Source organism: Sylvia atricapilla, chromosome 4, assembly GCF_009819655.1.
Source record: "Sylvia atricapilla isolate bSylAtr1 chromosome 4, bSylAtr1.pri, whole genome shotgun sequence".
Lineage (NCBI taxonomy): Eukaryota > Metazoa > Chordata > Aves > Passeriformes > Sylviidae > Sylvia > Sylvia atricapilla.
In genome coordinates, this window is record NC_089143.1 from 62,396,217 (window position 1) to 62,415,028 (window position 18,812).

Genomic DNA, 18,812 nt, shown 5'->3' on the forward strand with positions numbered 1-18,812 from the left:
AGCACAGCACTCTGCTACCAAAGAAAACTCATTGCACTGGATTTCAACTTCATTTCCAGTTCTTAAAAGCTCTTCCTTGGAAGTCTTGCATCTAACAGGACAGATGTGAAAATGAAGGAATAACGATTTCTTTGCCAATTAAAGAACCTCTGTCTTCAGGCAAACTCTTGGCTTAGTTTCCTGTCCTGGGCTTGCAGTCTTCTGGAAGGGCAGGAGTAACCTCTTTAATCCAAAAGCACCATCTCTGAAGCAGTGTGGATGCCTTTCAGCAGGGTTATGAAATCTTTAGGGAAATCAAAATAGATGTGTAGATGGATACTTCTGGAAGGCCCACCGAAAATCCTTTTCCCTGTTTGCACAATTAAAATAACAAGTAATTTCCAGCTTTTAGTTCATCTGTTTCAATGCAAAAACAGGCAGTGAAAAAGTAAAGGAAATAATCCCATTTATAGGCAGCACCCAAAAGCCCCAGTGTTTGGGAAAAAAATTTTGCTTGATGCAATTCACAATCTGTTAAAAGTGAGCACTCATCTGCCTCCAGCTTAAGCATCAGCAGCCAAGAAATGGGCAGCAACAGTCAAGAGGCAAGGCCAAAAGCTCGCAGGTTGTGTAGGCAAGACTGAACCATCTCCAGGAGTTGCAGAAGACATGCAGTCCAAGTATCTCAGGCTGTAGAAACAACTGAGATCAAGACATCAATACCAGAGTCAGGTAAAGGCTCTGTAGGTATTCTAGTCCCTAAAAGCCCAGCAGGTTAAATATACAAATACAACAACCCCACACTTCTGACAGAACTATACTGCAAATGTACACAAGGATAGGCTAACCATGAAAAGAAAGTGGAACTGAAGACACAATTAACAAAAGCCTGTTATTCTGACAGTCAGAAAACTACAAACCCCAATAAGTCTTCCAGGATCTCTTAACTGTACATGTCAATCACTGAATTCCATTATGTGGAAGAGGAAGGCTGTGTATCCACACAACAGATACTCTGTAACTGAACTCCTGCAGCAAAGAAGGCACTCACTTTGTAAGCTGTAGTTTATTTCTAATCTGTTTATATGATGAGCCTACAAAAGAAAAACATTTGAGCATTTATCTATATTATTAACACAGTAGACTTGTAGACTGAAGCTTGACTTGGAAAACAAAATTCATCCTAACACTGGTGGAACTCAAAAGCCAAGTAGCAAAGCATTGTGTTATAGGACTTCCCAGACATTCAGTATTTACATAGAATGCATTTGCACTTTATACTCAATGACCACCCATCAGCAGTGACATTGTTAGCATGACTGGACAGCACAGTAAGCCAACCCTGAGCTGCACTCTAGCAAACCCATTCACTGTCAAAGTACAACAACATAGATTGGTTTAAATATTCACACAGTTGTTTTTCAAAACGTTTTATTGCATTATATTTGGTACCTTATGTTTGACAAAGGAAATTACATCTGTAACTGCAGGAATAAGAAGCTGGTCTGTTATTGAAAAAAAAATCTTGGGCCCCTTAAAAGTTACAAAGTCTTGGGCTTGCCTGAAACAACTGAGCAAGAAATATATTCTTAGAAATGTAGGGCTTCAAGTATTACAAACCTGTGACACTGTGGAAAAGTTCCAGAGGTATCTAAACTGCAGCACTTTTTTTTTTTTTTTCTGCATAACGTGAACAAGGCCTGCTGAGGTTTTAATCTATTAGTCTCTTGATCAGTCAAAATGGTAGTCAGGAGTTTTCCTCTTTGCAACTTCAAGCCATAGTATGTTCTCATTTTGTTTTCACTCTACGTGAAAAATGCATGCGATCTTTCTAATTGGTGCCACATCACAGTGCATAATTTTATTTGGTTCTTGCATTACAGTTTTAAAAAGTTTGGCCAACCTATGCTGATAGGTTCATCTCACAAACAGCAAATGTTGATTCTCCCCTCCCCACCCCAAGTTTGATTCCAAGAGAGACCATTTTAACTGGTTCCTTCAGGTAAAAACTGTGGTGCAAGAACACCAAACTGACCGTGTACAGTGAATTTCAGAGACACAACAAGCTTATTGAACACACTATGTTTCTTAATTCTGGTTGATATCCGTATGTCCAAGCACCCCAACACAAGGAGTATGTTGCAGGTTTCTCTGTATATTCTGATTCACATTGCATACTTCCTATGGACACAATCATCCCCCGTATCAAAATCAGTCGGATGCTAAAGCCCCATCAACTTTGTGCTCAGTGAAAGAATCCAGTGCTAAAACAGCAGTTTTGCTGTCTGAGATAACAGTAATCTCACAAGACAAATTTAAAGTTAATATTTCTGCCACACACCTGCTCTGAGGGCTACACACCTCCAGGTCTCATATAAATTAGTTTAAAAACATGGGTGGAGAGGTGAGGAATAGGGTTGCTTATTTTTCCTTTTTTTTTTTTTTCAATTTTAGCAGCTTTTAATTTTTAAGAAACCAAACAACCTATAACCAGTAATATGTTAGATATTTTATATATATACTTTGTCAGCAGGATAAAAAAAAGTAAAACTATTTGAAGGCAACGGGTTTTTTTTTTCCTTCTGTTCCTTTTGTAAGTTAGAACAATTCAGCAGGTGCGTGACAAAAATATTATACACCAGATATGGTCCAACGTCATTTTTTTCCAATAAAGTTGTTCATATTTCATTGGCCAGTTCTTCAGGTTCTGCAGAACTATCTCCATTAACTGTGATCTTCATATCCTCTTCATATCCAGGGGGCATGAAAGCCAAAGCATAAGGGAAAAGCTTATGACAATTTGCTCTGTAAGTTTCAGATGCTTCTTTACAGTCTCCAAGGCTACCATCACATAAAGCTTCTAATACCTCCATACAAGTCTAATTAAAGAGAAAAATAAAGAAGTGTTATGGTTCTTAAACATTCAGCTGAACATTCACAAAACAAATGCTACAGAGAAAAATTTCTATTGTTTACAGCAGTTCTGCTGGCTGAGATAAGAATAATCTCACAAGACAAATTTAAAATAGTATTTCTGCCACAAACCTGCTCCAAGAACCACGCACCTTTCAACATCAAATCACATTTTAACTAAACACAGCATGAAATAGTGCAGTTTAAAAAGAGATCTAAAACACAGCTGGAAATCTTGACTATAAAATGAAATCCTAATTTGTCACTTGTTTTTTATTTTCCTAAAAAAAAATGTTCTCTTACTAAGTGGCAACCAAGAACCCCACCTTTCTTGGGATACACTGACCATTTCAGCTGCACATAACATACCTTTCAATCCAATCAAATTACTCTGATATTACCACATTTTTCAGATATATGCAGGTTCCTGTCCATTTTTGTTCATGATTTAGAAGAGGAAAAGGAGATTTCCTGTGGAATTTTTTACAGCCTGCATTGCAAACATGGAGAAACCAACCTACTGAGCTCCACTAAAGCCTCGCAGCATTTAACACCTGCCCATGGCTGTGTACAGACATTAGCACAGCCAGGCAGTCTTTTCCTGCTCCTCTGACATTTGGTACAGTTTTTATTTCCTCTGTGTACTGGGTAACTGCTCTGTCCTTCTGCTGTAGGGTTATGGAGCTCTCTTCAACCCCCTTTCCCTCACATTTGCTCTTTGTAACACTGGAATCCACTGAAGGTCAAATATATCTGGTTTTACGCCTCTAGCGTGCTCTGAGACAGCTAGTCTTTACTACAATGAAATGCAATAAATTTGATCTCTTTGCACACAAAAACAGCTTTCAACTAACACCTAGACTCCTTCAGATTCTCCATTTTTAGGACACTTTCAATTTCTCATCCAGAAGTTTAGCAGAAGTTCCAACTCTTCTTAATGTCAGAATCTAATGTTTAATTTCAGTGTTTTCAGTTTTATTACAACGCACTGTACAGGATGTTTATGCAGTGCTGAGCTGGTAAAAGCTTTTTCTAGTCTTACCAAGTTTGGACCTCCAAAACAACCAAGCATTTTGGTTATACTTAATCTTTCCCCAGTCCAACCCCAGAATCCTACTAACAGGTGAAAACCAGCAAATAGAAGGCAAATTAATTTTGTTTTCTAAATCTGTTGATAGTCTAGATCAAGCTCTTTGAGACCACTCAAAGAGTAAGAAAACCCAAACACAAAAACAACATCCAAACAAGAAAACTTTATGAGAAATGCTAAATTCGTACTTAGAATATAAAAGACATGAGTTTGCATCCCATACCACAACAGCTAGAATAGAGAAAGAATCTGAATCTTTAACATCCTAAACAAGCCTACAAATCAAGGCAAGTTGTCCTTTATTGTCTCTCTTTCCCCCACTCTGTCTGATCCAAAAATTCTGCTATGAACTTAAAACCTTTCACAATTAAAGTTCTATTGAAGCCACTATAATGCCTAAGAGATTTTTTCGAGAATCCATTTTTTGTCCACAAAAGAATAATTTTAAAGTAACATTTACCAAATTGACTTGCAATAGATCTAAAAAAAATGAGTGCACAGACTACTGTAAATTGTGAGTCAGAACTGACAGATCACCCCAGATGAAGGCTGGGGGAATGGGGAAAGGGGCGTGGAGGCAGTATCACAGGGAGATTATTCCATAACCACCAGAATGGAGCAAAAAGACTCAAAACTTGGTGAGTTTAACTTAACTACACACAAGTCGAAATTGTGCATATGCAGCTTTTATTCAACCTATGGTAATTCCCCCAGCTTGCAGAAAGTTGACTGTGGAAAGCCTTCCCAGAGTCTGTGCCACTCTTTTCTTCTGAAGAGTTGCCTGTGTGGCAGCCAAAGCTCAGACAGACTACCACCTTTCCTTGTGAATTCTCCCAATTTTATTAAGTTTTTCCATTACCTAGCACGAATGTGGCTTCTGCTGCTTTCATATTATCATAAACTATATTAACTTAAATGTGCAAAAAGGATATTAAATATTTCAGTTTGGATGAACCCAACATCCCTTTCTCTCACAACTCAACCTCTTCACCATAAGGCACAGCAATGATTTCAGCTTCCTCTTACCTCCAAAAATTGCCTAAAGTTTCCACAGATAAAACAGAAGTTGTCTACAATTTATAAATATGTTACCTGAAGATTTCTGTTAATAAGGGATTCATCCAGGGTCATTGCCAGTTCCACTGCCCTTTTCTGACTGGAAGGATCTAAATAGTACATCATTTTGGCAGCTGCAGGAGGAAAAATAAGATTCATCACCCAGTGGATGACCAAAACCATCTTATACACAATCATAAAACAGAGATAATATGAGGAAGGGGGGGGACTGAACTCTCCAGCAGTAGTTCATAATGGAAGCAACTTGGAGCATAAAACTTTGACACCTAAGCAGGTAGAAGGGAAACTCCAAACAAAGCATTAAAACAAATATTCTGCACACATTAGGAACATCAGGGCAGAGGTCCCAACATGTGCATTTCAGCAGCACAATGAGAAAATGAAAGAAAACCACAGACAACTTGGCAATTATGTTGTCAGAAAAACATAAATAGAGAAGAAAAGCACTCCAGAGGGAAGGAGAGTGATTGTTACATTGCTGGGGATGACACTGAGATACCACTGCCAGAGCAGCACAGAAAATGCAGAAGTAGGACAGAACAAGGAGAAAGGCAAAATACCTGATAACCTATGTGGCAGTGAGTCATAGTTCCTTTTAAGGAAAGCTTCATTGAAGTTCTTTGGATTAGTTGCTCCAAAAAGCCGATTCATTTCTTGGTTTAACACCGTTCTAACAGCATCAGGCAGATCCTTACTTTCAGATACTGTTGGAAAAAGGAAGCTGAAGTGAGCACAGGTAACCACAATAAAATGCAATTTATGTATTTATTTTAGTATTTTCCAAGTTTACATTATTAATGTAATTGGAAAAGGGAAGCAGTATTAAATTGGAAAGATAAATATTGGATGTGGTTAGAAGAAGCTTAACTGTGGCACTTTTCTGATGCTTAGAAAAAGCCAATGCTTTTTTACATTAATATACTCTCCCTCTCACTAATTAAAACCTATTAGGCTCAAAGTTTAATGTCATACAACTCTGCTCTTAAATGTGTCTACTCTGTAGCCCCCATGAGAAACGGTGACGTTTGGGGCAGGGGAAGGGAGAGAATTCTTCCAACTTTTACCAATAAGGACAGAATTCTAAGCCCTCTCCTTGCAGGCTGACACAGGCTGTCAGCAGAAAAGCCACAATCCTCATTCTGCAGTTTCCATTTCTTCACTGCTTTCAGGCTTCACATACTGCTCAGAGTCTTAAGAGTTCTTAGCAGTACAGGAATGACCCCTAAATCCAGACACAGTCCTAATAACCATGCTTAATTTCTGCAGGAATCAGTTGTTTAAAAAGCTTTCTAATACATGCTTTAAATATTTTGAATTAACTGTGCTAAAAATCAATGACTGAGGGTTTGGCATCACTTGGCACTCACAGATGGAGTCCTACCAACGATACATTACCACTGCTGAAGAGATGGATCATACACTCGTGAAGCCAAGGATGACTAGAATCAATAGCAAAGGCTCTCTTTCACAGACTGAAGCATCAGAAGGAACTTTTCTGGAGAAAAAAAAAAAAGTGTTGACAAATGTTTAAAAAACCTGTGGTAGGAACTCTGCATTGTGTTACAGGAGTACTTAGTGTTTGAAATTAGAATGATCAGAAGAATTTACAGCTGACTGTGTTGTAAACGTTATTTTTAGTATCATGCATCTATTTAACCAGTGAATTAAGTGGATAATCACCAAATGTTTAAACTGTGGTTTTTCAGGGACTGCTCACTGCTGGGGTGTTGGTCCAGTGAAAAGTTCTGTGTTGTGACAGGGATGGGCTCCTCACCCCTCATAAATAATTGCTGCTTAAGCTCCAATATACACCTTCACAATTCAAAAGTTGTTCACTTTCATCAAGTGTTCTCACCTACCTTTTCGAAAATAAATCTCAAAGGCAAAAAGATGAGTCTCTATTTTGTTCTTCACTAAATTCTTCAGGGGTGTTAAAAATTAATGGCTTCTTCCAAAGGGGCTTCAACCTACAGATTCAAAGAAGTGACACAACTAAGTCAAAATTCAAACTTAGTAACCACAACAAAGCCAGCTATTGCTGAGTCACATCAGTTACTCTCCTAAGGCAGTGCATAAGATGCTTAGAACCTCTTCTGTTACAAATTTTGCAACTGTCACTCAATGTCTAAACAGAGACTAAAAAAACCAAAATATTTGCTTTCTGATGGCTACAAATCATGTTTTACTATAGAGACACAAGTCTTCCCTTCTATCCTACATCAGTAGTGAACACAACTGGAGCTGAAGCTGCATTGAAAAGGGCAGTGTGGCTGCCCACATTAACCTACACACAGGGGCTGAGATGATGGTGACTGATAAACACCCATGACATTCTGCTCATGTGAGCTTCAGACAGGTTCCTGAAAGCTGCCAGGTCATGGTGACAGTCCCAGCCAAAATACCAACAGCAAGCTGGAAGTAATTAGATAATGAGAAAGGTCTCCTGATCTTAGCTAGTGTAATCCAGTAAATGGACAGCTTTCACACAAATTAGTTCTGTGCAAGGCTTCTTTACAGACAGGTTGCACACAGAGGTTTAAGATTACTCAAACAAGAACTGTCTGTTGTCCTTAGTTTTTTTTTTAATTAACAGAAACTACTCTCTAAGAAGCAAATACAAAGTTTGTTCTGTGCCAAGACCAATTCAGCAATGTTGAAGTGATACACTGTTGCAAACAACTTGAGATAAAGATCACAATGGACACCTTCCTGCAAAATATAACTACAGCACCTGTCATAAAAACACTCACATCACTTCTCCCTGCTGCTGATTTTACCTACACTGTGCACATAAACTATTTGGAACCTATAAAACCCCACTTCAAAGCCATGCCTTTAGTGCCAAAGATAGATATCCAAACAAGTCTAGGGGCAGCTGTTCCAGAAAAACTATTTGCAAGTGACCAGCTATGTCAAAAATGCTCTTATGGAACCATCTGCATTTGGAAGTGTCTATATCAGGATTGTGATATTGAATCTGGAATTATATTATATTGACATCTGTATATTAAAGACTTATCTAGATTTGCCAAAGGAATGCATTATACAGCTGCAACTATTCATTATAATCTTGGAGTCTGGCTAGATTTTTCATGGTTATCCCATGACATCCCTTTACTGCAGAACCCAATACATGCTGCTGCTGCATTTCCACCCTGGCTAGCACTGCAAGTAGTACTGCTTTTTGCAACCAGTGAACTAAACAACAGAAATACCAACAGTATTCTTAATAACTAGTCAAGTTTAAGTCACTTGTTTCCTGGCTAGAGAGTGAAGCTCGCTGACTCATTTTTCAGATATCTCCTCAAGAGCAAACATGACTCATTTCAGCATGAACACCATTAAAAAAACCCAGAATACTGGATCCATAAACACTTGTAATCTATACTACTATTACTATAAATGAATTTTTCCAGTCTCTATAATTTTCTTATCTTTCCCTCACATTTTCTGGAGTGTTTCCCACTCCCTACAGGTATAACTTCTGCTAAAAGAAGAGTCTTCTGGCTCACCTCCCTTTTATCTCTCTCTGCAGTTTTTAATCCAGATCTCAAACTCCATCTCAGTCTAGTCTACCATTTACTACTACAGCTTGTTTATTCCTTTCTTCCCCCCATTCAAATATGCAAACAAATCCTGTTAAAGCATTCAGTGCTTCAATGTTTCCTCTTTCACAGGCTGGCTATGCCAACAAAACAGTATCAGGAAGCATAAAAGAGTGAATGATAATCACCTCACACAGAGGACAGAAAGACTTCCACACGACCCAACTAGAAATAAGGTATAATCAACAAGTCAGTGCAGTAGACACATGGAGATAATTCCACATGTAGCAAGTGTTTATGACTTCAATTACTGCCTTGAGAACTAGGCACAAAGTTGTGATTTCCACACTACTGACACTACCTTACAAATCAGCCCTAGAAAAGAATTCCTTTTAAATTACTGACTGTGAAGAGATGCCATACCAAAAAAATAAACAAGTTATTTGAATGGCTTTTAAGTTTTACGTGTGCTCACTGCAACTTTTCTAGAAATTTCTAAGATTTTATTATTACATTGGTAAGCACCTTTGCCAGTTTTTCAGGGATAAGTTCCTCTTTCGGTCCTCCAATTTCTTCATCATCATCATCTTTCTTCTTTTTCTGATTCCTCTGTTGCTTCTCCTTCTCAGCATTTTTCTTCTCCTCCTCCAGCTGTGCTTTTTTCTGGGCTCTTCTTTGCTTATTTCGTAGCTTCTTTAGCTCCTTGTCAGACATATTTGCTATACACACAAAAAGGACAAAGCCACACAACACTGATGTCTAGTATTAAGAGCATCAAGCAGTTGTCAGACAACATCATGTTTTTAAAGTCCTATCTGCTAATGAGCAATGCTGTCATTATCTTTGTAAATGCTTATTTACTATTGATAGAATATTTTTATAGTCTATGCTGACACTTCAAATTCACAAATTCCATAGTGGAATCAGGGGACAGAAACTAAAATAATAGTATAATGAGATGCAGAATACTAAGACTTGACAAATTCCTCTTGAAGGATCTTCTACTGGCACCATTTGAGGTGCCCTAAGCCATAACTGCTGAACCTGCTCTCAAATCAGAAATGCGGGAAAAAAATAGATTATTTAAGCATCACAAGCAAGAGATGATAAATTTTAAGTTGCTACCTAGTGAAAATTCTCTGCACACTGATAAAATGCTAAGAAAGAGCTACAACAAAGCATATCTGCTTCAATCTCCTACTCCATGGACCAACCACCATGAGAATTCATGGTTCTGCAGTACAAAAATTTGTACTTAAGAGTTACAACTCTCACTACAAATCCATCATTGTTTTATAATTACCACAATAAAAGCATACATTAGTTCAATTTCCAGCAGAACATCTACTTTACCATGCACTCCAAGCTGCAATTTAAGTTGAACAGAACTATGATTTTGGCCACCACAGCTGACAACCATAACAAATGCTCAACCTCCCTTAAAATACCCACTAATTAGCGAAACGGCACGATGTATAAATCCTGAGGGTTGAATACCTGTATCAGCCTCATGTTCTTTATTTTCATCTGTTAAGGGATTATCATGAAGTTTCAAATAGATCTCTATGGCAATCCGTGCTGCTTTGAAGTAGAAGGGGTGCTGTCGAAGCACATCTTCTAGTTTTAACAAGTCCACGTAAGACCTAAGGGTGATCTTCCTCATGCAGTAAGTGTGGAAATCAAACTGGTCATCCGTGATTTCTACAAAATGCTGGCACAACGTAACATATAATATTATTTAGCAATGAGATATTAACCTGGACTTTCAAAATAACAGTTTAGTAAAAGCCTGCTGTTTGACAAATGCAATTTAATTATTACAGATGTTAACAAAACCCTCCAGAAATAAAGTCATGGTGAAAACAACAAAAGGCATCTTGGCCCAGAAACAAAATACACCAATTTCGCAGTCTCTTAAAAGTAACTACCTCTGAGAATTTTCAGTTTAACAGACAAAAGGTTTTACATTCATAGTATTAAATATAATTTGAGGAGTTTCCCTTCTATGAACTGCTCTAGTTTTTTTAATACAATATTATAATTTTAATTTCCACTAAACACTATGGCGATGAACTCCACCCTTAAATCAGACTTAATGTGAGAAAGTACTTTTTGTTCAAGCTCTGCTTTACATACCATCTAATGTCCCTTTGTTGTTTGAGAAGCAGCGAAGAGTCATTCCCCTCTTGAACTTCTCCAAGTACTTATGACTTGATCCTAAACTTAAGTTTTGTTTGTCAAAGCTCAGGATAGAAGAGTAAGCACAACAAGCTAAAGGCAGTCTCCTCCTTTGGAAGTAATCCCACAGCAGGTGTTTTACTAGCACATTTTTAAGAAGTAAAAAGTACTATTTCTTCAGTTTTAATTCCTCATATGCCCTTTTGATTGCTGCTACAGCACAGCAGCTTTTGCAGCATTATCTGTAATGGTTTCAGGATTCCTGAGCAGCAATAATTATTGTAAGACCTTTTACTACTAATGCACAGGCAGAGAATTTGTCACTGTTGAACATTACATCTCATGGGTTGCTTTATCATTTGGTACTGAGACACAGCAGGTGCTGTCCTTGCAGCCATTCAGCCCATTTCTGTGATCATTTATTGATAAAATGAAGACATGATAGAGATGCCTCAGTAGTCTCCATGATAAAAGTCCTTTTCCTGCAAAAGCTGATTATTTGCTCCTACTGTTTTCTCAGCCATGAATCAGCTATTAAATTCATGAGATCAATTTTCCTACTTTTTCTGAGACAGTTAAGATCTTTTATGATGTGAAGCATGAGATAAAAAGTGCCTCTGAAAACCAGAACACATTTTATCAACCAGACTGCCCCCTTTGCATAACTGGCCCCTCTAAAAGACTTAGAAAGCACTGCTTTTTCTTACAACAGCTTTGTTGATGGCTTCTGAATTCAATATATTTGCATATCTTATTGTTGAACTTCAACCAATTAATCAATTAATCCAATAAATAAATTAAACATAGTGACTTAAATCCCTAGAAATATTTTTTGAGCAGCCAAAGTTATCACTTTGATCACTTGTTTACTGACCTCTTCTGGTACCCAAGATAATTTACAGGACCAATAGTTTCTTACATAAAAGAATCTTACACTAATTTATTTAAAGGATCTGTGCAAACAAAACATGGTCCTGGTAAATCACAAACTGGTGTAGGATAGAAGGGACCTTAAATGTCATCTACTTCCAACCCTCTGCCATAGGCAGGGACACCTTTCACTACATCAGGTTACTCTGAAAATTTTACATCACTTTTTTCAAATCAGAATATTCCAAGGCTGAGTCCTCCTTGCATAAGGGCAGCAGTGCTGAAATCTTCTAACACCTCTGTATTCACAAAGGGGCAGAGCTTCTTGCTAAGTTCTGCTTTTTCAGCACTTTTTTAGAGCCTCAGCTGTCTGGTCTTTTTTTCTGGACTTCAATGTGCTTATAAAAATCCAAACCCAAATCTGATTATTTTTAAAGCAGTACATCCAATTTTGTTATTTACCTCAGTATGGATATCTACATTTAATGTGCAAGTATTCCCCCCTTGTTAATAAAATTTCTACTTTAAGAAGCCTTTACTTTTACAACAGCTTATTTTAAACGGTAGCTTTTTTTAAAAGAAGATAGTTATATTTTTGGCAATTTTTTTAACATTTATTGTGTACCTCTGAAACAATGCCTTAATAGTAACTGATATCTCTCCTTCAAGGATGAGCTTGTCAGCTTATCCACATATTTCTGGACTTAAAGTACACATACTCTTAGATTGAACCTAAATACCCATTTCTTATGAACACTGCCAGAACTAAGATAATTTTTGACAGTTTTCTGCTCTCATCTGGATCTTCAAGTAACTTTACGAAATCTTTTCATAATACACGGATTACAATGGCACTTTTAGAAGGAAATGTAATTACATAAACTTGCCAGTAACCAACACGAAACCTCTCCTGAAGCTACATGAAATGTACCCTTACTGCTCAGGAAGGTAACATATCAGCACAGTAAACTTAAAGCAGTGTTTTCCAGCAGAAGCAGCTGGGCTGAATACATACTCTCTCAATTTCATGGCATTTCTTAAGTGCTTCTCCAAATTTGTTCATTGCCTTGTAGGCTTGTGCACATTCTGTCTGAAACCACATGCACTGCATTTCATTCAGGTTCTCTACCGCCGAGGTTCCTTCCTAAAACCAAAAACAGCATTATACAAAAATAAATCTCACTGGATTTATCAGCTGCTATTTATCTTGTCCTAATTAAAAGCAGAAATAAAGGAAATGAACATTCAATCTCAGAACTGAAGCCCTGAAAGTTGGAAATGACACAGTTAAAACTGACTAGCTTTGTTGATTAATTAAAACAAATATAAAAATCTTTGTTACACCTATTGGAAGAGTCAGAAAGACACAAAGAAGAGCCAGGCAGTGACCATTTCACTGTGACAGCTCTTCATCTTTGGGTGAGGAGAGACCTTCATTCAGTATTTTTCAATACTGCGTGCACACAAATAACACATTGTGGCGTGGAAAAAATGGCAGAAAACTTCTAGCCCGCAGCAAGACACTGACACCTACAGGAAATCCTGTAGGATTTTTTTCCCCTTTAACTAAAAGTGCCATCTGTATTTTCCAGAGAACTGCTGATAGAGCTAAGCATCCTCACAGTAACAGTAGATTATTATTTCTAATGCAATCAGTATCTGAGAGAAGTCGCAAGGCAAAAGGAATACTGCTAACTTTGACATCTTCTGGTTCCAAAAAGGGGATTACAGTTGTCTTTTAAATCTGGTATTTATATATACTTGCACAGATCTATAGAACTTAGCAATGAAAGAGAAAGGCAGTGTTCAAAACAGCCTGACTTAGGCAACTAAAAATGAAGAAAAAGTGTCAGTTCTATTTTTACTATGCTTAATCTAGGACTCTTCTAATTATTGTTGTTAAATTAAGAAGCCTGTATTTGAGCACTACATCAAATGGAGATAAATAGGATTCTAAAGAGCAACATCATCAAATTATATTTTTCAAATTCAATTTTGGGTAACTGGTATGCTTCCCTTTTAACGTCATCTTAGAGCTGCTTAGGGCATTGAAGGAGGTCAAATCAACCTAAATTCATAGTGGGTTTGCATCAGAACTCCCACATAAAGCTACTGAGCATATATAAAACAGAACCTCCCATATGTCTGTCTGCACACAGCCTTCATTTCACAAGATCCTTCAGATTTCCTTTATAAACACCACTCTCCCTTCTCTGTTCAACCTACCTTACATTCCAGGTTTCTCCTGCTCTTTAAGAGAGGAGAAAATGGGACAAACAAAGAGAAAAGGGTTTACTTTTGCAGGTAGATCCCTTGTTGCCTGTCTCCCATAGACAAGACACATATGGCACAGCCAGTATTTCAAAACTATCATTTGACAAATAGTCTGGGGAGACTTCTCTGAGCTCTTCTGACTTTCAGTTATGAAAGAATAATAGGAAAAAAGTGCATTTCAAAAAAATAACTAACTTGTGTGACCATCAAACCTATCAAAATGGGATTATTGAAATTATGCAATTTCCATAACACAGTACTTTTCTTCCAGATAACTGGTCATGTGTAAGAACATGGAAAAATAAAAGAAAAGAGCAGTAACATGCAGCTTTCCTTCATCACTGATAAACAAGGACTTGGAGATGAAACATTGCTCACACAAGGCACAAGACACCTCACAAAGGCTCTCAGCAGTTCGTCAAACAAAAATTATGTTCCAGGAGATAGGTGAATTCTCTAACTTAACTACCATTAGAAAAAAGAGACATGGACAACTTTACCAGATCTTTCAAGTATCCTACAGTGTCAACATTAAACCTAAAGACTGTTGCGCAAAAATTATTTTCTCAGAAGTTCTCTCTAAAACAGGCATGCTGTATTTTTCCTACCTGGCAAAAATAACCAAATTCAAGCTTTATAGAGTTTTCACTTATTCCTATGGAATCATGCTTATCCAAGATTAATTCAAACCCTGCTACAGACTACCATAACTGAAGCAAGCAACCATAGTTGCTCTGAAACAGAACTTAAATATGATAGTGAAGCTGAGTGCAAAGTTAAAATCAGAAAGTTATTCCACAAGGGATTAGGCCCACATTATTCCAAAGACCTCTAGTTAAGTGCAACAAACCCGTGTAAACTTAGAACACATTTCTTCTGCTTCTTTAATGGAGTTTGCTTTCAACATGTATTTTGCACACTTGGAGTTGATAAATCTGTCTGCTGTGTCCAAAGCCTGAGCCTCATCCATCCACCTTGCAGCTTCTTTAATATTTCCAGCATGCTATAAAGATAGAAAATGAAGTCAGATTTAACTCAGTAATTATAAAACATGCATGTTTTATCTACTCACTGCTTGACATACAGAAGTTTTAAAAAACATAAATAGATTTCTTCAAAAGCGACACATCTTTAAAGAAAATAAAGCAGTTAAATACCTTTTCTCATTATGGAATTACTGGTCTTTTAGCACTGAATGCTTTTCCTGAAAATGTTTAAAGAAGCAGTTTGGATAATCCCATTCCAATATAATATCATAGTGCACTCGACAAAATTTTTTAACCAATCTTTCATCTGTTCTTAGCCCCTAAAAAAACTGGGGGTAAGAACAGATGAAATAATCTACTTTATCAGTGTGATTTTTAAACTGAGAATTCACATTTGGCTATACATTTCTCCTTTACTGAGCTAAATCCCTTCACAGTGGCTTTTTCATATGCAGCAGAAAACCCCACCTAGAGTAGCTAAACAATATCCTTACCTAGAAATGCAGTAAAATTCCTAACAAACAAATAACCTCTGGTCACTAAGAATAAAGCCAAACTTACCTTATAGATTTTTGCCTTCACAAGGAAGAGTTCTATCAAAGTGGGAGTACTTTCTATAGCAGCATTTATATATTCTAGAGCCAGGGATGGCAATCCAATTTTATCATAATGTTGAGCCAAATAATACTGGACCCAGAGTAAAGTGGTTGGAGGTTCTTCTTTACCATCATCTGGCAGGAGCAAAATGGAAAGAGGTTGTTTGTTCAGTTTATTACTAAAACAACATATCAGAAGCAGAATGCTCTAAATTGAAGTTAGAGAGGCAGAACTATCAGACCTATGAGAGCTTCCAAACAACTGGCTCCAGGTTTTAAGTCCATGAGCTTTTAAGTCTATCCAAGACCTAAGTGTATACTGCTCCCTTCTCTTTCTGTGGTTTTAAGGAAAAGGGAGTTGCATTCTGTTCCTAAATCTAAGTGTTTGCTTAGGGCAGTCAGATATGCAAAACCTCCAAGAACACAACACCTAAGTCCCCAGCAAAAGCTCCAAAACCACATCTCTCCTTGAAGATTGTACTATCAGTATATATTGTCTTTTGTTTGATGTTTCTGTAGTTACAGATCTGACACAGCTTTCAAACTTCAGTTTCCTGAACAGTGATAAACTTAAGTCTTAAAAATAGCATACTTGAACTCAAAACTGCAAGGAGATGACTAAATTCATGGATCCAGGAAAAAAAAAAATCAGAACAAGTGACTATATTTTGAATACAAACTTCATGTTTGACAGCTATGATTCAGTTCTGTGCTAGGGGAAAAACAAAAAATCCACACCAGCTCTGTTTCTTCACTCCCTATTTCTCCCCTGTGAATGGACATACAATGCTTACAACCAGCCACTACCTCCATTAAACACAACAGTCTCAGCACTCACCATTTGGGTTAAATAACCTGCAGCTTCTTAGAGAGGTTTCATAACCTATCACGAGCTCTTCTATGATTGCCACCTACACATGCAAGATAAAACACAGAAAAAATAATCTGTGGGCCAGATAGTATTTTATTTCAACTTGAGCTACTTGGTGTTACCCAAACTAGTTATTTTGGTAAGAAAACTCTGCAATATCCTGAATTACATTACATTTGACAATGTACTCAATCTCACTATTTTTAACAAATTAAGACCAGGTCTCCCTTGGTGAACACTTACACAGCTTAGAATTACCAGGTAAGTTTTCTACATCTACCAGCTTGGCCCATGTATGGCCAATGTATGTACTCCATTTTTCTCCCAGTTGTATCAGATCATCTAAAGCAGTGCTGATGGAGTGAACATTGAAGAAAATGGTTTCCTTCATCTCTTCAATACAGCACAGTTATGAGGTAAAACATGAAAAATCTGGTTAGAACACTTACCTTCTCCTTGTCTTTATATAATGACCTCAAAGTATTGAAGACTGGTGGACAACCTTTGCTGAAATTCATCCTTAAAAACTTGTCCAGACATTCCTTAAACTTTTCACCTTGAGAGGAAAAAGACCTGTTGATTTTGTTTTACCAGACATTACTCATCAATTGCAGATTGTTTATACTGTTAAATCAGAATTTAAGAAACACAAGTGTTGATCACTACCTGTTCAGCAAAAATGCACTTACCAGACAAAAAATTTAATGGTAATCTTCTTGGAACTAGTCCCCTTGGGTATTTAGTCCAGGCCTCTTCATAGATCTTTAGTCTCTCCATCATATTAGCTGGAAGAGAATTTTACAGTTTATTTTCCCCTTCCTTTCTGGCAAGAAGGAAAAGAGGAGCACAGAAAGTGATTTATACCTGACTAAAAAAAGAATCAGAATATATAGCAATTATAATATAATATATATAATGGCTATATCCTTCCTAAGTAATAGAATTTCCTCCTTATTCTTATTAAAACTAATGAATTAATGACTCCAAGGTACTCAGCATCTGTTAATTCCACTTCCAGCACTAGAATACTAACTGCTTATCTCTCATCTTAGAAGACCTCCTACCTTATCGCTGTCTAAAACCTTCAAAGACCACCATTCAGTTGTATTAGCTATAAGATTAAGATAACACAGACAGTAAAGGAAAAATTCAAAATTAGAACTGTCATCTAAGAAATAATTCTACTCTTTCAACCACACACAGACTATTGCATTTTTATGATTCTATGATTTTAGACAAGGTAACAACAATGCAAGAAATATTCTTTATGAAAACCCAGTACTATGACCACATGTACACACTATGAATAAATAAAACTATTATTTAAAATGTCCTCATTTAAATTTTGCTATTATTTAAATGAATACAAACACTTTTCATACATATAGTAATTTCAAATATGTAGAGAAAGCTTATTTACTACAAGATATCAAATCATTACCTGGCTTAAGTGCCTTTTCTAAGCCTTTGTAGTAAGCCCAGTTTTCAGGATTTCTTTCTTGCAGTCCCTTGTAGACTTCAACTGCTTCTTCAAGTCTGCCAAGCTGAAGCAGGAGTTCTCCTGTGTGAAAAACAAAAAGTTTCAAATTAAGGTAACAAAATACTAAAGCAGTGTAACACTTATCACTCTACAGTAAAAGACTGAATAATCCTCAACTCCATGCAGAAAAGATAAGCACCACATACAGCATTGCAAACTAGTTGACAGAAATGCTCTTACTTTGACAATAGCTGCAATTATAGTAAGATGTTAAAACTTGGCCTGTAATTCCTGAAACTTACTTGAAAATCTAATGCAAAATGCATGTGATTTGTCTTTTTTCTCACTTACTGAAATAACTGGTTGCTTTAAGCACAGTTTTTACTGCAGAAGGCAATTAAAAGCAGTACATGGTATTTGATGTATATAGCATCTTGAAAACCAAACTGAAATTGCAGAGCTGCAAGCTGCAGCAGAATGGCTCTTCAGTCTGGTATGTCATTAAACTAACTTCAGTGGTTTTAATCAAGCCACTGATTAGATGAATGAATTTTCAAGATTCCTTTTAATGATACTGCAATACAAATGAAAAGTGATAAAGTAAAGATTAGGTCTAACAATAGTATAAGCATCTTTGCTAATGCTGGAACTACAACAGGAGTTGATTTCCTATTTCACAGTGGAAAACTATTTTACAAAGCTTTGCTATTGGCAATTGTTAGACATGAACAGACTGCACACCAGAGGTGAACAGTGTCAGTCTAAGGCAAGACTTTCTTACCCTGTTTCAAAAAGAAAATGCAAATTTACCTTTTTTCTTCCCTATGTGGCAAAATTAACACAATTTTGTCAAGAGATGCTGCTTTCCACAGTTAGAATAGCTTGAGGACTACACACAGAATCTAGTGCCCAGGAAAACATCAATAGTTCACTCACTGAGAATGACAGAATTG

At 36.9% G+C, this 18,812-nt stretch overlaps 1 protein-coding gene across 1 annotated transcript in view; it reads right to left on the minus strand.

Moving 5' to 3' along the window:
- Positions 1 to 1,393: 1,393 nt before the first annotated feature.
- NAA15 (N-alpha-acetyltransferase 15, NatA auxiliary subunit) overlaps positions 1,394 to 18,812 on the minus strand; it is a 35,823-nt gene continuing 18,404 nt past the window's right edge. Inside the window, 16 exon segments of the mRNA XM_066318133.1 lie at positions 1,394 to 2,858; positions 5,075 to 5,172; positions 5,620 to 5,763; positions 6,455 to 6,524; positions 6,526 to 6,554; positions 6,919 to 6,999; positions 7,002 to 7,026; positions 9,130 to 9,323; positions 10,102 to 10,315; positions 12,668 to 12,796; positions 14,777 to 14,929; positions 15,474 to 15,643; positions 16,347 to 16,419; positions 16,829 to 16,935; positions 17,069 to 17,164; positions 17,821 to 17,940. Coding sequence (XP_066174230.1) covers positions 2,658 to 2,858; positions 5,075 to 5,172; positions 5,620 to 5,763; positions 6,455 to 6,524; positions 6,526 to 6,554; positions 6,919 to 6,999; positions 7,002 to 7,026; positions 9,130 to 9,323; positions 10,102 to 10,315; positions 12,668 to 12,796; positions 14,777 to 14,929; positions 15,474 to 15,643; positions 16,347 to 16,419; positions 16,829 to 16,935; positions 17,069 to 17,164; positions 17,821 to 17,940 — 1,904 coding nt within the window. The 3' untranslated portion in view covers positions 1,394 to 2,657.